The sequence below is a fragment of the Asterias rubens genome, chromosome 7, assembly GCF_902459465.1.
Source record: "Asterias rubens chromosome 7, eAstRub1.3, whole genome shotgun sequence".
NCBI lineage: Eukaryota > Metazoa > Echinodermata > Asteroidea > Forcipulatida > Asteriidae > Asterias > Asterias rubens.
Window position 1 is genome coordinate 10927506 of NC_047068.1, and position 20140 is coordinate 10947645.

Genomic DNA, 20140 nt, shown 5'->3' on the forward strand with positions numbered 1-20140 from the left:
GTGGAGATACACCAACTGTGAAGGCTTGTCTTTGGCAATTACCAATAGTGTCCACTGCCTTTAAAACAAAATTAAGGTTTGAAAGCATTTTTATTTCTAGCCAAGATTATTATTGAAATAGCCTATAATCTTGTTCCTTTTATCGTGCACATTTTTTACGCTCTTATTTTTTTGCAGGATTTAAATTTAAATTTATTTGTATTTCTTGTGTGTGGACTGTACGACTTTCTTTATTTTCTTAGCTTGATATTGGTATGTTTTATTTTATGGAATTAAATCAATCTACAGCATTGTAAATAACAACAACTGCAATAAACAATCATTGTTCTGAATTCACCTTTTAACTGGTCAACATTTCTTGCTACCCCACATCCAAATAAAACACAACACCAAGGAGATATTTAATTAGGGACAAGGTTTCCATATTCATGGCTGTTTTAAATGTTTTCATCAGAACATGGAAAGATTGGTTTATTTCAGTAAGCTTTCTTCACAATCAGAAAGAGAAAAGTAGTGTGTTTAAGCATGGGAGAAGAATGGAGAGGATACCCTATGCCACCATATCAGGTATGAAATACATGTATAGGCTATGTCCGAATTAGCGGCTACAGCAATGGCTACGGCTAGATTTCCACGTCACCATGCGTTGAGGTATAGGACATCCTTAGCAACACACTTAGCAACAGCCGTAGCCATAGTCGCCAACTCGGTTTCGGCCATACCTAGGGTGGTACCTTAAAAAGTCTGGTACCTTTTAAGTATAATATAAAAAAATGATTAGCAAAGATAAGACTACTTTTAAGTTGAATAATCAACAAATTTCAACAATACTACAAGTCGCATTGGACGGAATGGGAAATTTCAGTTTGAGAATATGCTGAATAAATAGGTTATAAGTGTATGGGTATAAATTAATTGTGGATAATTAAGTTGATCAAAAAGACCAATAATAAATAGTATTAAAGCTAAGGACGGAAACAAAATAATATTGAATTAAAAAAGGGTAAAACTTGTTTAAAGGCAGTGGACACTATTGGTAATTACTCAAAATAATTATTAGCATAAAACCTTTCTTGGTGACGAGTAACGGGGAGAGGTTGATGGTATAAAACATTGTGAGAAACGGCTCCCGCTGAAGTGCCATAGTTTTCGAGAAAGAAGTAATTTTCCACGAATTTGATTTCGAGACCTCAGATTTAGAACTTGAGGTCTCGAAATCAACCATCTAAACGCACACAACTTCGTGTGACAAGGGTGTTTTTTTCTTTCGTTATTATCTCGCAACTTCAGTGACCGATTGAGTTCAAATTTTCACAGGTTAGTTATTTTATGCATAAGTTGAGATACACCAACTGTGAAGGCTAGTCTTTGACAATTACCAATAGTGTCCACTGCCTTTAAAATGAATACCAATCAATTATTTTAAATAGTAAATTGTAACAATAAATAAGAATATTATCAGATGATGATACATTCCTAATCTACACTTGACAACATATATTGCAAAGACAGACTCAAGAATATTACTGTATCAACAATTTTGATAAATTTGGCTTCAATGACAAAAGCAACACACTGCCTTTTTACAAATTTTTTTTTCTTTTTTCTGTAAGTTATACTCAAATACCCTGAGACTACATCAATTTCACGTTGGAAGAGAATCAAATATAGTCAAAACATCTTCCTGACTAAATTGAACAGCAGTTGAGGCAGTCAATACTTTCTGTTCTAAGGTGTCAATCATAGCCTGTTGAAACGCCTCCATCTGCTCAGTAAGCCAATTGGAGCCTTCTGCACATACTGGTCATGCTCAGTGAGCCGATTGGAGCCTTCTGCACAAACTGGTCATGCTCAGTAAGCCGATTGGAGCCTTCTGCACATACTGGTCATGCTCAGTAAGCAGATTGGAGCATTCTGCACATACTGGTAATGCTCAGTGAGCCGATTGGAGTCTTCTGCACAAACTGGTCATGCTCAGTAAGCAGATTGGAGCCTTCTGCACAAACTGGTCATGCTCAGTAAGCCGATTGGAGCCTTCTGCACATACTGGTCATGCTCAGTGAGCCGATTGGAGCCTTCTGCACAAACTGGTCATGCTCAGTAAGCCGATTGGAGCCTTCTGCACATACTGGTCATGCTCAGTAAGCAGATTGGAGCATTCTGCACATACTGGTCATGCTCAGTAAGCCTATTGGAGCCTTTTGCACATACTGGTCATGCTCAGTAAGCAGATTGTAGCCTTCTGCACAAACTGGTCATGCTCAGTAAGCCGATTGGAGCCTTCTGCACATACTTGGCTAGCTCAGTAAGCAGATTGGAGCCATCTGCACATACTGGTCATGCTCAGTAAGCCGATTGTAGCCTTCTGCACATACTTGTCATGCTCAGTAAGCCGATTGGAGCCTTTTGCACATACTTGGCTTGCTCAGTAAGCTGATTGGAGCCATCTGCACCAACTGTTCATGCTCAGTAAGCCAATTGGAGCCTTTTGCACATACTGGTCATGCTCAGTAAGCCGATTGGAGCCTTCTGCACATACTTGGCTTGCTCAGTAAGCAGATTGGAGCCATCTGCACATACTGGTCATGCTCAGTAAGCCGATTGTAGCCTTCTGCACATACAAAGTACTTGTCATGCTCAGTAAGCCAATTGGAGCCTTCTGCACATACTTGGCTTGCTCAGTAAGCCGATTGGAGCCATCTGCACATACTGTTCATGCTCAGTAAGCCAATTGGAGCCTTTTGCACATACTGGTCATGCTCAGTAAGCCGATTGTATCCTTCTGCACATACTGGTTATGCTCAGTAAGCCGATTGTATCCTTCTGCACATACTGGTCATGCTCAGTAAGCCAACTGGAGCCTTCTGCACATACTGGTCGTGCTCAGTAAGCCGATTGTATCCTTCTTTGTATCCTTCTGCACATACTGGTCATGATCAGTAAGCCGATTGGAGCCTTCTGTACATACTGGTCATGCTCAGTAAGCCGATTGTAGCCTTCTGCACAACTGATTTAAACCATCTGCTGTAGGCCTCGCCCCCATGCTCAGTTGGCTACTTTATGCTCTCTGCACGTATCCTTCTGGAAATGGTGACTTCAAAGTTTCTAAAAATATACTTTCTTCTTCCAGAAATTCCTTGTCCTGCAAAGGGAAACAAAATGGAGGCAATTCATTTTCAATGTATTCAATTTAGAAACGTTTATTTCCATATGTTACAAGTGCACAGTAATAAAGTTAATAACATAAATATTACAAGAAATGGAGACAAGAAGTTGAAGCTAACAAAGTGAGAACCCTTGAACGTAGGAGACCTGTTTTGAATAAAAAGTTTTAAGGACCCCAATGGATATAAGTCTAGGTTATTGGCTTTTTGGGGGTTCTCCTTTACTAATTTTTTGCAGTATTTCTATCTTGTGTTCTATTTTGGTTAATCTTATTTCATTGTCTTTTCTCTTGTTGTATTGGCATGTCCTTGCTGTATTTTCATCCGAATCAATTCAATCGATCAATCGCTGACCAATTTCACAGGTTGGTTTTTTTATGCATATGTGAGAGAGAGAATACTGTTCTTTGACAATTACCAAACGTTCTTTGACAATTACCAAACGTGTCCAGGCCTTTTAGATTACCTTTTCGGCGGCAACTTTCCACATTCTCAAACTGTGCCCCAGCTCTGCTTGGGACAGGAGTTTGTCAACGTCACGTTGACTCATCGCTCTGGAGTGCACTCTCTCCCTCTCACGGAGCTGTGGATCGTCCAGCATCGGCGCTGAGCGATGGTGTTGGGGTGTGAACCCAAGACTGTCACCGGCTGTCCAGGCTGGAGTAGGTGATGGCATACCTAATGTGATACACGATTTATGCTGTTATTATTATTAAAATAATAATAATAATAGTGGCTTCTTATATAGTGCGCATATCTGCACTGCCCCTGGCACTGTAACATACAATATTTCTTGCAAGATGTGGGACTACGTTTGAATTATGAGACCTAATCCTTTTATAATAATAACAATAATTATAATAATTTGGGGGGCTAATCGTCCTTACTCGCAGCTAGAGCTGAATTGCGAAGGACGCGGCTACAACGTGTTCAAGAAGGAGGCATGCAAGGGCGCATTCAGCTGCCAGCCACATCAACCCATTATGACCACGGAGCACAGCCAAGATCGAAAGTGTTTGATTTTTTTTCCTTAGGGAGGAAAAACGGATAGTCTGGAAAACCTTCGTGGCACAGCAGAGAACCAATGCACAACTCAACCCACCCATGTAATGCTTTACAATGTGCAATGTGCTATGGCGCAATTTGCCAGGAACACCGGGGCGAACCCCTTCTCTTTACGATAAGTGCACTTGGTTCTTTTACGTTCGTTCAACAACACATGTGACCACCAGCTTAACGTCCCATCCGAAGGACGAAGCATCAAGGTTATTAAAAGTGCCTTGTTTAAGGACACGGGTGTCACGACTGGGACTCAAACCCACACTCTGCTGAACACCAGAGCTACATGTAACACCAGAGCTTGAGTCTGGTGCTCTTAATTGCTAGGCCGTGACACACTCTAAGGTTATTGACCCAATACGCTTACGTCACACACAGCTTATGTCTGGCTATGGTATTTGCGTTCATGGTATTTGGTCCTTAGTAGAAACATTTTACAAAACGTAGGAACATTTTATCGAGTACAACAAAGGCTGGCCTAAACGTACACATGATGCAGGGTCTTATAGACTTTTAAGTCTATATTAATAAAAAAATATTCAATTTTGTTTTAAATCAATGTCATGCAAAATGTGTGATCGGTTTTTCACTATTGTCTTGTGACCCAGATGGCTGATCGATCTCAAACTTCTACAGGTTTGTCAGTTTTACATATGGTGGATTACATAAAGTGCTTACATTGCCAGCAACTGTCTTGTTGGCAAAAAACAATTCTGTAATGTCCCTTTAAACTTCTTTAAAAAGAAAAAAAAGAAAAAAGGAGAATGTCCAACCGTTTGATCGTTGTAGAGATGCTGGTCCACCACAGAGTTGACAGCGTAATGATCCACGATGTCTCTCCATACTCCTTTGTTCTTGAGCAAGGTCCAACCTCTCCTACAAGCAATCATAACAAAATGTTAACCTAGATTAAAACAGATTAAAACAAAAGCATTGCAGAAAACAGTCATCATAACAAACTAATGTGAACATAAAATATAACAGATTGAAACAAGCATTGCAAGAAACAGTCATAACAAACTACATGTAATGTAAAAATACAACAGATTGATAATAATAATAATAATATTTAAAATTTATATTGTGCCCCTTACATACAAAATGATCAAAGGCGCAGAACACATGTTAAATAGCACAGAGTGGAAGAAAAAGACAAAGAAAAAAGACTGGTCACCAGGCCAGTGCCCAACCAAAAGTATGGGGATACGTCTGTCCAGCCAACAGAGAACTAATAGTTACTTATTACATAGGCCTATCTCTGCTGGCATTGGTAATGTTTTGACCTTTTCAGGAGACAGACGCCTCTAACCCTATCTATGCTAAAATTATAAACTAACTGGCAAGGTGACCATAGAAGAAAGACACACTAAAAAGCGGCTTTAAAAAGGTGGGTTTTATATAATATTTAAAAGAGGTTAGTTTCGCTTCGCTATGTATATGAAACGGTAGCGCATTAAAAAGCTTAGGGGCTGAAACAAAAGCATTTGAATAAACATTCATCATAACAAACTAATGTAAACATAGAGTATAACAGATCGAAACAAAAGCATTTTAAAGAAACAACCAACATAACAAAATGACAGATAGAAACAAAATCATTTTTAAGTGGCAGTCATCATAACAAAATGACAGATTAAAACAAAATAATTTTAGAGTGGCAGTCAACATAACAAAATGATAATATTAATTATGATAATTATAACACACCATTTTGAAAGCACATTTTATCTGTATAACATTCAAAGGCGCTGGTCAAGAAAATGAAGAAAAATAACATATTGAAACAAAAGCATTCAAAGAAATGGAGTCATCATAAACAATGGCAGTCATCAAACAAAATGACAGATTGAAACAAAAGCCTTTAAGGACATGTGTCACGACTGGGACTCAAACCCACACTCTGCTGATCAGAAAAACCAGAGCTTGAATTCGGTGCTCTTAACCGCTCGGCCACAACACTCCCACTTACCTTTGCGATTTGTCTCTGAGTGGTGCGTAGAGTCTGAAGTTGACTCTGAATGTTCATTTCTCTGGTGGCGTGTTCTGCTTCGATCGTCCTGGCTGCCTGCAAGGCTGATTGACCCTCCTCCCTAGCCTCCACACCTTCCTGATATCATAATCAAAAAAATGACAAAGACGAAAAATTGTACTGTGGACGAGATCTTATGCTGAGACTAGAGGTCACAACTTTTAAATTTATTACCATCAGTAATTTGATATATTGTGCTGTATACATTATAATCGATGAACTTTGTTGTATTTTTATTCTTCTACTCTTTTTAAAGGGTAACAATGTTTAATTCCTGTAAATTGTGAAAGTGGTTCTAGTGCGGATAATGTTGTTGTGCTTAGTTTATTTGTTGTCAGTTGTATGAAATCAGACTCAGGCAGGGCCCAATTTCATAAAGCCTCTAAGCCCCAAACTTCCTAAGCACAGAAGAGTCTTGCTTAACAGAAATGGGTTACCAGCCCAAATTCATTAAGGTTTGTATTTATGCAACTGGTGCCCACTTATTCTTCGCTTAGCAAAGAAATTTGCTTAGCAGTATTTTCTGCTCAATCCTCTTCATGAAACTGATGCCCAGGTCTCACCGTGACAGTTTCTTGTATCTGTGCTGACCGCTGCCGGAGGGTTTCAGCCAGTTGATGAAGCCGTCGTTGCTCGCTGTCTAGCTCCTGTCTCCGCTGCGACAACTGCAGTTTCTCCTGTTGTGCGGCTTGCTGCTGCTGTTGCAACGAGGCAGCTTGAGCTGTCAGCTGACTTCGCTCTGAGGCCAGAGATTCCAGCCTGCCATCTTGTTCTGCCCCAACCTAAGCGGAATTCATGAAACGTCAAAATGGCAGTTCAGGCAAACGATTTAGAGATAGTGGAAGACCAGCCGTCGGTTTCACTAGACTCCTCCTAACTTAGGATCAATCTTAGGACTTAGGCAAGTATAAGTTCCCTATCCAAAGACGTTAGGACACATTGAACCCATCCTAAGTTAGGACGGGTTACTCGTCCTAACTCGAGATAGGAATGCATATATTGTAGCGTTTAGTGAAATCATCTGCAGGGCTCGATTTTACAAAAACCAATAAAATCCACCGTAAAATAAGTTGTCAGTAGTGCCTTAGTGATTTGTATTGCGACATCACACTTTACTTGACTACTTAGATCGATAAGCAATTATAATAAATCTTAGCTTTTTGTGAAATTCGGCCCTTGGGCCTGATTTCTTGGCTCTGCTTATCGCAAGCAAAGAATCGGCAAGAATGGAAGCTAGCAGGGACTGAATGAATGGGGTGTCGTGGCCGAGTGGATAAGGGCACCAAAACCCAAGCTCTGGTGTTTCTGTTCAGCAGAGTGTGGGTTTGAATCACGGTCGTGACACTTGTGTCCCTGAGCAAGACAGTTTACTATAATTGCTTCTCTCCACCCAAGAGTAAATGGGTACCTGTGAGGGCAGAGATGGTTCTTGTGGTTGGTTAGCTTAGTGCGCTACATATTTGGCGGCACAGGCTGTATACTCCCCAGGGAGCTAAGATGGTTTAAGGAATTAAATGGCCCAGTGATCAGGGTAATAATGCCCTTTGAGACACGGCGTATATTACAGCGCTATATAAAAACCAATTATTTTTATTATATTATTAAGACTGACCTGCATAGCTTTGTTGGCCTGTTCTTGTAAAGACGTCTCTAGTTGTCTCCTGGAGGAACCTAACTGAGCTCGCTCTGCAGCGAGGGCTTTCCTCTCTCCAAGACACTGACCCATCAGCGTCTTCTGCTCTGCCAAAAGAGCATCCTAAGATAAAAACCCGGAAAACCTTAAAGCAGGGATGTGATAGGCCGTTTTAAAAAAAACACAATGAACTATAATTGAGCGCAAAGCGGGAAAGCTTGCGAGGTAGGACGCCTGCTTACATATATTTATCCTTGGTTTTGAAAGCCCTTCTCTGCAATCTTGGGGGGTCCATATGGTTTTATCTTATTTGTCTTATAAATCCGATCTAAGTAAGTAATTATATATAATTAAGACAAAAAATTAAAAATAATGGATTATTTGTTTTTATTCATTTTTTATTTTATTTTACTTTTTTTTAACTCTTTTTTTTTTTGGGGGGGGGGGGGTGTTGAAAAAAGAAAAAGATTTCTGGTTAATAATAAAGAAATTACATTTCTGCCTACCTTTGCCTTCTGGAGAGAGGCTTGTTGGGCAGCCAGCTGCTCTGCCGCTATCTTCCTCTCCTCCTCAGTAGCTCTCTGAAGGCTCATCAACTTACTCTGCTCCTGACGAAGACGAAATCTCTCCTAGAACGAAGGGTCAATGAGTCAACAATCATTTAACGCTTTAAAGAAGTCTGGGTTCTAAAAACAGTCAGGGTGTGTTGACACTGGACTATTTTTCTATCAAGCCTCAGTTTGGGTTTCCATCAACCTTGTTCCCAGTGGTGTATGATTCGCCTTTGCTCGATCATAACCCATGGAAGTGTGATTTTGAAACATCCAAATAGATTAGATTTACATAGGTAGGTTAAAGGCGTCTGTCTCCTAAAAAGATCAAATTACCGATGCAAGCAGTGATAAGCCTATATGTAGAAAGTACTTTTGTCTTCTGGTTGATCCATTTTGATTAAAGCCATTGGACACTTTCTGAACAGAACAAAAATTTAAAGTTCACAGATTTACAAATAACTTACAGGGTTTACAGAAGGTAATTGTGAAAGACTTCCCTTGAAATATTATTCCATGAAATGCTTTACTTTTTGATAAAAACATTAAAACAATGATCATTTCTCGTTGTCGAGAATTACGGATTTATTTTAAACACATGTCATGACACGGCGAAACGTGCGGAAACATGGATGGATTTTCCCGTTATTTCCCCCCCCCCCCACTCCGTTGACTGATTGAGCCTAAATTTTCACAGGTTTGTTATTTTATATATAAGTTGTGATACACAAAGTGTGGGCCTTTGGACAATACTGTTTACCGATGTTGTGCGATTGCTGATGGAAAGAGACATCATTCCTCTATAATCTTGTGATAAGTCTAACTAAATGCAGTTTAGGGCGACTGTGTAAAAACATGATTCATTTGAATTGCATTGCGTCAAAATGCTTGCATTTTTTAACTAAAAGTGACTACAAGTGCCGTAGAAGCGCGCAGAGCAGTCACTTTTGGTGAGCCAGTGTTTGTTTCAGCACTTCCCTTCAAAAGGTTAGTAGCGAGAGATATTGATACTGCGCGCTGCCCATGGTAGAGAGACTGGGTTTCCATTGAGTTGAGAAGCCAAGATGGCTGCACCAGGTCAAAGGTCACTCTAGTATCTTTTTACCTCATCAAGCTGCGTGTTCTGCTGGCGGATATGAGCTTCAAGACGGCTGACTAGAGCTTCTAGCCTGGCTCTTTCCTCACTCATCTCGTCCTGCTTGTCAGACAACCGCTTTTCCAAGGCTAGGAAAGACAACAAACTTTTTCAGTTAACTCATTTCTGAGATCCAAGTTCTTTCAACTCTTTTATGTACCGTATATTTCAGTGACAAATTGATCATATAGACAGATTGCACGAAGCGTCATCAACCGCCATATTTGATGTATAAACAATGCAAAAGTGCATATGTGTTCGCTCTACGCACAGCTCTTAGCCAAAGGTAGTCTTGCGCGCGTGCACATTTCATCAATTATGGCGGTCGATGACGCTTAGTGCAATCCATCTATAGATACATGTACATTACTGGTTGATTTTTGTTTGTTTTTGCAAATGGAGACTCCAAAAGACAGGTCACAATAGCACCCACAAGAGTCCTCTATCCTATTCTGAAAACTTGGTGGTCTTGGGAATTTTATTTTTTTGTTTTACAATTGTTTTTTATAAGGGATTTAAACCGGATGCTAGCGACCGGTCAGTGAATGAAAGATTTGTACTATTGCTGTTAATCTAGAGGTCCTTGGTTCAAATCCAACTTCAGTAAATTTGTCTTTGTTCAACCCCAAATCATTTTACCTTGGAGTTGTTGGTCCTTCTCTCCGAGTTCTACAGACCTCTGCTCTAATTGACTCTGCTGCCTGCCATGTACGTGATTCTGTAGGCTGCCAAGCTCCTTGCTTGCATAGTGGACCTGGTCGACTACAGCCTGGAGGGACCTGGATGCAAATAAAAAAACTAAATAATAATAATAATAATAATAATAATAATAATAATAATAATAATAATAATAATAATAATAATAATAATAATAATAATAATAATAATAATAATAATAATAATAATAATAATAATAATAATAATAATAATAATAATAATAATAATAATAATAATAATAATAATAATAATAATAATAATAATAATAATAATAATAATAATAATAATAATAATAATAATAATAATAATAATAATAATAATAATAATAATAATAATAATAATAATAATAATAATAATAATAATAATAATAATAATAATAATAATATTATATTGTTAGCGAATGCAGTAAGATGGCCCAGACGGAGTACAAAGGAAGACATGACAAGCTGGCCAAGGTGATTCACTGGGATCTGTGTAAGAAGTATGGTGTCAAAGTACTTGCGAAATGGTACGACCATGTTAGAGAACGACCAGGTCAAGATCCTATGGGACTTTAACATTCAGACCGATCATGTTATACAACATAGGCGTCCGGATGTTGTGCTATTAGATAAGACGAAGAAGATGTGTCATCTCATTGACATAGCGGTGCCAGGTGATATAAGGGTAGCTTCGAAGGAGATGGAAAAGATCAAGAAGTACCAGGACCTGGCCAGGGAACTTCGTAAGATTTGGCAGGTAAAGGTAAAAGTAGTCCCCGTGGTGGTTGGAGCACTTGGCACCATTCCCAAAGCACTGGGGAAACATCTAGATGAAATAGGGACAAATGTGAGGGTAGATCTATTACAGAAGGCAGCGCTTTTGGGAACAGCGAGGATCCTGAGAAAGACCCTTGAGATCTAAGGCTACGGGACGTAGCCCGGCTCGAGGAGTTACCGGCACAAAGGAAAATGAGATCTTTCTTTTGCATGCTGTGATAAAATGAAATAATAATAATAATAATAATAATAATAATAATAATAATAATAATAATAATAATAATAATAATAATAATAATAATAATAATAATAATAATAATAATAATAATAATAATAATAATAATAATAATAATAATAATAATAATAATAATAATAATAATAATAATAATAATAATAATAATAGTGGCTTCTTGTAAAGCGCGTTTATCCCTCACTCAGTGACGCTCAAGGGTGCTTTAACATACAGTACTTCCTGCAAAGGTGTGTGGGACTACGTTTGAATTATGATGCTCTGTTTTTGAAAGGGCTAGGGCACCAAGGCACTTTTTTTACCTTGGTATATAGGGCACCTCAATGGTGAAATTGTAAATTTCTATTGGAAAATTTCAAGGGGCACTTAGGCAATGACCACAGGCAATGGAAGCAATTGCCTACATGAAGTATCAGGACTTCAAAGGGCAGGGACAACTTATGATTAGAAGCCAATAACACTAAAAAAAGGCTTAATAATAATAAAAAGCTCTTATATACATGTGTATGTATATAGCGCATTTTACAATAACCGTCTCTATGTGCTTTAGTGCCCTGGTCATTGTGTCAATAACATTCTGTTAGTCTTTCTCAGCTCCCTGGGGAGTATACAACACTGGGCAACCATAAAGCGCTCCAAAGTCTTTTTCATGCACAATATCAACCTCTACACACTCCATGGTGCACACACAGGGTACCAGACTAGACTCGGCTCCCTGGGGAGTATACAACACTGGGCAACCACATACACAATATCAACCTCTACACTCCATGGTGCACACACAGGGTACCAGACTAGACTGCACATTGGATTTTGCTACATTTGGACTGACAATGGCGTCAAGCAACCATGCGACCACCGAAAACCGACCCACCCATGTTGCAAATCCTGCTCTATCACCGCAATTCTAAAACAACTTCACTGGCTCTATATCTCTCAACAAATCTTTGTCCAAAAAGCACTTAGCAGCAAGTCTCACAACTATATCTCAGAACTGCTTTAAGTTTACACTCCGTCAAGAAATCTTTGATCCAGTTCCATGCATCTCCTCATTGAACCACAGTCTCGAACACTCCTAGGTTGACAGGTCTTTTTCTTTAGCTGCGCCACCTGGAACTCTCTACCACTTAATCTTAGATCTTGTCTTTGTACCACAAAATTTGAATCTCTTCTCAAAACTTACTTTCAAGGACTGATTTCGTTGTGTCTGTTTTCTTTCATCTGTTAATGGTGTGGATATGTGCACATTACAAGTCTTTATTATTATTGTTGGTATGACACTGCTCTAGATGCCTGTGGTTTATTTCCCAGAACTCAGGAAAGTACCGAGTATACAGTGCTTATAAACATCGGTGTATATGGGTAAAAAACAAAATGAGTATTTTTATCCCTGATGCAAATTACATTATGTATTAATATTATTATTTATTTATTCAACAGCACCAGCACCAATTACAGGGCGAATACAAATATTAAATATTATAAAAATAGTACAATGAAACAATAAATTAAGGAAGTAAACACAACACACATGGCAAGAGAGGTAAAACCCCTAAAAAGAACAGACAGAAAACATGCAGGACCCAAAACATGCAGGACCCAAAATGCCGATGGAAGGGTTGGTTGGGGTGATTGAATTAAACAGGGAGGTGAGACGGTGTATGAAGCCCTATGTAGTGGCATTGACCCTGTTTTAGGGACAATTATGACTCTCAAATTAGTACACACCCGTCCCCCTCAATCAAGGAAAAAGCTTGTAGCATGTTTTGTGTTGTAGCTGAACTTGGTCTGTCCAACACGCTAGATAGAGGGATGAACTAACTTGCTATGTGTCGGAGCGTTGTTGATGGCGTCCATCTCTCGTTGCATGGTTAACTTAACCTGCTGTAGCTGCTGCTCGTGCTGCTGTTGCACAGCCTCCATGGCAAGCCTGTTGAGACAAAACAACATATTTTAATCTCCAGTAAGTTTTCATAAATGAATCGCTAAAAGCTTTCTTTGATATAAGCGATAAAAGAGCAGCAAACCAAACCAAACCAAGGTTTAATAAGTACAGTAAAAACTTGATTAAAGGCACTGGACACCTTTGGTAATACTGTCAAAGGCGAGTTCTCTTTCTTGGTGTATCCAAGCATACGCAAAAAATAACAAATCTGTGAAAAGTTTTACTCAAGTGGTCATCAAAGTTGCAAGAAAATAATCAAAGAAAAAGCACCCATGTTGCAGATGTTGCTTTCAGATGTCTATAAAAACTGCTTCAGGCCTGTAGTCTTTTAACGTTTGAGTGAGAAATTACCTCTTTCTAAAAAACTACGTTAGTTCGGAGGGAGCCGATCCTCACAATATTTTCCACTATTAACAGCTCTATGAGGCTTGTTTTTATGGTAACAATTATTTTGAGTAGTTAACCTCTTTTTTTGCTAAGACAAATTTGCACTTCTCTACCAAGGGTTTACCCAAACCCCCAAAAATTTTCTTGTAAACAAAAATCTGGCCCACCAAATATTGTGAGCTACGAGCCCTGTGGTAATTGTGATGGATTTTCCCCCAATTTCAAGCCCTGCATATAACAATAATAACTAGTTCTTATACACCACATTTCACAATAACATCTCAATGCACTTTACATTAGTGCCCTGGTCATTGGGTCAATAAAATTCCTTAATCTTTCTCATCTCCCTGGGGGACTTTACAGCCCTGAGCTGCCATGGTGCTACGAAGGCTTTTCCAAATACAATGTCAACCTCTACCCTCGCAGATACCCATTTATACCCCTGAATGAAGAGAAGCAATTATAGTATAGCATCTTGCTCAAGGACACAAGTGTCATGACTGGGATTCAAAACCCACACTCATATGCAACATGAAAGTGTCGTGGCCGAGCGATTAAAGGAACACGTTGCCTTGGATCGGACGAGTTGGTATATAAAAAGCGTTTGAAACCGTTTGTTATAAAATGCATATGGTTAGAAAGATGTTGTAAAAGTAGAATACAATGAATCACACAAACATGCCTCGAAATTGCACGGTTTTCCTTTTACCTCGTCGACTAACACGGGCGGCCATTTATGAGAGTCAAATTTTTGACTCCCATAAATGGCCGACCGTGTTAGTTCGCACAGTAAAAGGAAAACCACGCATTTTCGAAGCAAATTTGTGTGGATCATTGTATTATACTTTTGAAAACTCTTTCCAATCATATACATTTTATAACAAACGGTTTCAAACGCTTGTTATAGACCAACTCGTCCGATCGAAGGCAACGTGTTCCTTTAAGAGCACCGAATTCAAACTCTTGTGTTTCTGATCAGCAGAGTGTGGGTTCGAGTCTCAGTCGTGACACTTGTGTCCTTAAGCAAGACACTTAATCAGGATGATTTGTCCTTCGGATGAGCCGTAAAGCCGTTGGTCCTGTGTGTTGTTTAACGTGGGTAAAAGAACCCAGTTTTCTTATCGAGAAGAGTAGGGGTTCGCCCTGGTGTTCATGGCTGGATTGGCAGCATGTTGCGCCACAGCACTTTGTAAGCCATTACATGGTGCTATGTAAAATGAGTTGATCTTATATTTCAAACATTGTCCCACATACCACGCAGGAAATACTGTATGTTAAAGCACCTTGAGCTTCACTGAGTGACAGAACTGCGCACTAAATAAGAAGCCACTATTATTATATTAATAATAACAATTTGGGAGGCTAAGCATCCTTACTCACAGGGAAGTGCTGAATTGCGAAGGACGCGGCTACAACGTGCTCGAGAAGCAGGCATGCAAGAGCTCCTTTGGCAGCCAGCCACATCAACCCAATACACCGATCCATTAGCCTCTCCAATGGCTTTCTGCACAACTCTGCCGCGTGCGCCAAGCATACGCACACGCATGTCGGACAGTATTTTATCGGACTTTTGGTGGCGAAATGGGTTGTGATTGGTCATTACGCAATGGGTCGGAGCTTAATGGATCGGTCTATTATGACCACGGAGCACAGCCAGAGATCGAAAGTGTTTGAATTTTCCCGAGGGAGGAAAACCAGATGGTCTGAATAACCCTCGTGCCACAGCAGAGAACCAACGCACAACTCAACTAACATATGGCCCTGGCCGGGTATCGAACCAGGGTCACCTTGGTGAGAGGCGAGTGCTTTATGCACAAGCCAACCATGCCCCATGACAGGAACACACGGAAATAATGATAGTTTGTGTGGAGTGCATACCTGTGATTCTGCTGCAGCTGCTGCAGTTGGATGTTGTGCTCCGTAGCCATCTGTCTTCCCCGCTGCTGCTGTTGATCCTGCTGTGTGCTGTAGTCCTCCTGCAGCTGTTTCAGTCGCTGTTCGTACTGCTGCAGTGCTTCCTGGTGGTCCTGACGGAGTCTTGTCTCACGACGACTTGCTGACTCTTCCAAGAGTTGAATGTAATCCCTGCAGGGAGAGAGAAAAAAAGAGGACAGGGAGAAATAAATAAGAAAAAAAAGGTTAAGACAAATATAATGTTAAAGCAAATCATAACCTTTTTTAAAACGGTTCGCTTCTTTTCATTTTGTAAAGTAAGTGGTCATACATCCTTTCCTCTGGCAACTCACACGTGTTATCTCTGTGTAGTTCCTTTTCCAAGCACTGGACTTCTAATAAGGGAATCAATGTGTGGGTGGTGAATCGGTTTTCAACTAGTGGTTTAATCCCAACGAATCAATGTGTGGGTGGTGAATCGGTTTTCAACTAGTGGTTTAATCCCAACGAGGCCTGGCCGAGACAAAGTCGAGGTAAATTATCAAGAACCAGGCCTCGGCAGGTTTAAACCACTAGTTGAAAACCGATTCAACACACTTTGATTCCCATTCATAAATACCTTTTTGGTCAAAAACATCATAATTTTTTAGTCAACAAGTAAAATAAATGCAAAAATTATAATTGTTAAATGATTTCTTTCAACACAACACCCCTCCAGCTATGAAATGGTAAAGCCCTCCGCCGCCCTCGGGTAAACAACTCCTTATAAGGGAATGTGCGTGTCGCACGTATCGCGTGATGTGGCACAACTGTCCCGGCCGGATTTCTCTCGACCAATAAGAATGAAGAAACTGTCTTATAAGCACAGGTGCCAGCTCGCGTGTTACGCCCATGTTTCAACACTTTTTACTGGTCATTAACAAAGGTTTATACACACCAACGTGACGCGCTCTCCACCAATAGGAATAGCGAAACTGTCTGAGGTATTTATGAATGGACTTTTAATGCACAAGTAGGGCCGCTGACTGCGCCAGGCAGATTAACTGCTCGTTTAATGATCCAAGTAATTTGATGTAAAGACGCTAACTCAGCAAAAAGGAGGTAAATTTTCAAAGTGTTTGTGGCCGAACCTGGATATTCTTCAATGGAGTTTTCTCTGAATGTAGGCTGTTTCCAAAACTGCGGCTATGGCTTGATCACAACATGAATGTTCATTGAAGCATACATTAGAAACACCCTTAGCAGTAGCCGTAGCCACTAATTCAGCTGTGGCCAGTATCTAGAATCCATATAGCACAAGGAGTGTTTGATTAAACATACTTGTGAGCATTCTGCATGGCCGTTGTCTGTTGTTGTTGAACTTGTTGCTGGGTCTGTAACTCTGACTCCATTCGGCGTTTGTCCAACTCCAACTGGTGCACCTACAGAAACAAGAGTTACAATTTTCACGTTAGTAAAAGTGGAGTTTTTATAGACCCCTAGCATGTGGCGTAAAAAGCCCAAAACAGCACCTTCACTGAGGTAAAAAAAAGACCTACCATTGGCTGAAACTTGTGCATTGCGCAAATGCGTGCGCGTGAGTCCACTGTTTGACCTCAAAGATGGTGACCAATGCAAGGGGTCTATTGAGATTTTTTTAAGGCTGAGGTGCAAGGCCCAAGAGAAAGTATGTTGTGGCAAGCATGACTATATAAACTATAATAACTAATTCTTATATAGTGTATTTTACCATAATGTTTCAATGCGCTTTACACTAGTGCCCTGGTCATTGGGCCAATAACATTCCTGCTATCTATCTCAGCTCCTTGGGGAGAATACAGCCTGGGCAACTTTAGTGCTCCAAAGGCTTTATATACCAATAATATCAACATCTACCCTTGCAGGTACCCATTTATATCCCTGGGTGAAGAGAAGGAATTTTAGTAAAGCATCTTTCAAACCCACACTCCGATGACCTAATCACCAAGGCCCAATTTCATAGCGCTGCTATGCATGAAACTTCTGCCTTGATAAAAACAGGATTACCAACCAAAATTCCACGTGATTTCTAGGATAAGCAAACAACATCTGAATACCAGTAACAAGCAATATGCAACAAATGGAAATTTGGTTGGTAATTCTGTCCTTATCAATGAAGAAATTTCATGCTAAGCAAATATATGTGCTTAGCAGCTCTATGAAATTGGGCCCTGAACTTGTATTTGATGTTTTAATCACTTTGCCATGACACTTTATGACACTCAAGCTACAAGAGCAATATGCAACAAATGGAAATTTGGTTGGTAATCCTGTTTTTATCAATGAAGAAATTTCATGCTAAGCAAATTTTTGTGCTTAGCAGCTCTATGAAATTGGGCCCTGAACTTGTATTTGATGTTTTAATCACTTTGCCATGACACTTTATGACACTTAAGCTACAAGAGAGGTATAACCATTGGGCTAACCTTGCCGTCCAGCCCGTAACTCTGTAGTCCTGGTATGAGTGAAGTACTTCCAGGCATCGATATTGTGGTCATAGGGGATGCAGTCTGGGCCTTGAGTAGTGCTTCTTGCATCTGCAGTTGCTGCTGCATTGCCTGTTGCTGTCGCTGTTGTAACTGCTGCTGTTGCAACTGCTGCTGGTTTGCCCACTGAGCCTAGGGTTTACAAAAAACCAGGGTTTTAAACATTATCATGACTTCTTGAGACATAAGAAAAACCCAGGGTTTCAACAAGATTTTCATGCTTTCTTGACACTTCAAACGAACCAGATTTTCAAAGTAATTTTAAAGTGGTGATGTCAAATTCTGGACTAGCCCTTTATAGGAGGGACAATTAAAACATTGTGAGTTATGGTGGCTCTGAAAAAAAGGTTAAGTTCATGAAATAACACGGCCAAATTGCATCGATAATTCCAAAGAGGAGTTATGTCTTTTTTAATAAAGGTGCTAATTTTGCAAGCTGTCCACAGAATACTTGACAAAACAATGGTAAGCATTTTAGCTGTGTACTAAAATTAACACCCTGCCCTCTTGAAAAGCATTAACATGCCATGGACAGCTACAAGCATGAGTGCTTGCAGTAAAACAGGCAAAACGTCTCTTAGAAATGATCAATTTGTTTCATTCTTTTTTTCCAGATAAGAATGCTTGATTAATATGTGCTTCACTGGGGTTTTGAGTTTCAGTTAAATCATAACTCGCAGTCAACTTCTTTTTTGGATCACAATGTCGGGATTACTCTAATGATAATAATAATAATGACAAATTCTTATATAGCCCATTTCACAATAAACCAGATGAATGCGCTTTACATTAGTCCCCTGGTCCTGGGCCAATAACATCCCTTTACTCTTTATCAGCTCCCAATAGGGAGTATACAGCCCCGAGCTACCGTGCAATCCGAAGGCTTTTTCATTCACAATATCAACCTCTACTTTCACAGGTACCCATTTATAACCCCTGGGTGGAGAGAAGCAATTATAGTAAAGTAACTTGGTCAAGGATACAAGTGTCACAACCGGGATTCGAACCCACACTCTGGTGACTTAGCATCAGAACTTGAATTTGATACTCTTAAACCACTCGGCCATGACACTCTACTCAAGCCTCACCTGTTGTTTCCTCAAGGCGTCGTCCATCTCTCGTTGACTCCTCTGCAGTTGATTCTGCCAAGCCTCGTCAGCAGACAGACTCAAGTCCTGCTGCTGAAGACTGGCTTGTTTATCTGACGTTGCCTCATAACCAGGGAGAGAACTCGCTGAAGTAGCTGAAACACTCTGGACTGGCATCTGATCAAGTTTTTAATAAAATCAAATCATTTGAAAAAATATCTGGGCCCAACCTTCATGGCTCTGCTTACCGCCGAGTTCTGCATTTGAGTTTTTAACAAGTTCAAATCATTTAAAAAAACATCGGGACCCAATTTCATGGCTCTGCTTATCGCAGAATTCTGAACTCACCATCGACATTCTCCACATGCATTGCAAGCTCTGAATTTCTGCCTGGGCTAGCTGTGTGTAAGCCAAAAATGCCCAAAATGCCTAGATGCCTATTTTGCTATAATTATTAACGTAAAGTATGCATGCGCACGAGCCAAAATTCCCTGCTTACCCATGAAATACGCTCGACGCAAGCGCAGAATTCCCTGCTTCCACAAGCACCGATTCCTTTAACAACACAATTTTCTGACATTCACATATTTGCTCGTGTAACGTGCAGCTAAACCTCTCTATTGTATTTGACCTACCTGTAAAGCAGCTTGCTGCTCATAGGTAGAGGCAGCCAAACCAGCCCTGCTGTTATCCTGCAGCTGCTGTTTCTGTCGTAGTTCTTGTCGCCACTGCGGCTCTTTCCTTGTACCTGCAGCAAAAACCTAGCAAAGTATTATTTTATCCCCACAAAAACAATATTCATGCTAGGATATGAAACTTTGCCGGCCAAGAGAAATTGCATGTGGCGCGAGGCTGTAGGACATGGACACAGGAGACGGACCCTTGCTGTCTCTGCAGTTGATCGATTGAGTACAATCACGTGAGGTTTGTGGTTGCACTATGTGTATCAAAGGCACTGGACACTATTGGTTATTACTCAAAATAATTATTAGCATAAAACCTTTCTTGGTGACGAGTAATGGGGAGA

General features: G+C 40.0%; 1 protein-coding gene across 1 annotated transcript in view; it reads right to left on the reverse strand.

Annotated features, from left to right (window-relative positions):
* Positions 1 to 1354: 1354 nt before the first annotated feature.
* Positions 1355 to 20140, reverse strand: part of LOC117292717 (fas-binding factor 1-like) — a 40721-nt gene continuing 21935 nt past the window's right edge. Inside the window, exons 19-33 of the mRNA XM_033774863.1 lie at positions 19749 to 19861; positions 19114 to 19290; positions 17966 to 18157; positions 16842 to 16942; positions 15507 to 15713; positions 13119 to 13226; positions 10211 to 10350; positions 9542 to 9660; positions 8392 to 8514; positions 7865 to 8008; positions 6816 to 7034; positions 6193 to 6330; positions 4997 to 5099; positions 3631 to 3842; positions 1355 to 3142 (exon numbers count right to left, since the gene is read on the reverse strand). Of these exons, the coding sequence (XP_033630754.1) occupies positions 3059 to 3142; positions 3631 to 3842; positions 4997 to 5099; positions 6193 to 6330; positions 6816 to 7034; positions 7865 to 8008; positions 8392 to 8514; positions 9542 to 9660; positions 10211 to 10350; positions 13119 to 13226; positions 15507 to 15713; positions 16842 to 16942; positions 17966 to 18157; positions 19114 to 19290; positions 19749 to 19861 (2180 nt within the window). The 3' untranslated portion in view covers positions 1355 to 3058. The remainder of the gene's footprint in view (positions 3143 to 3630; positions 3843 to 4996; positions 5100 to 6192; positions 6331 to 6815; positions 7035 to 7864; positions 8009 to 8391; positions 8515 to 9541; positions 9661 to 10210; positions 10351 to 13118; positions 13227 to 15506; positions 15714 to 16841; positions 16943 to 17965; positions 18158 to 19113; positions 19291 to 19748; positions 19862 to 20140) is intronic.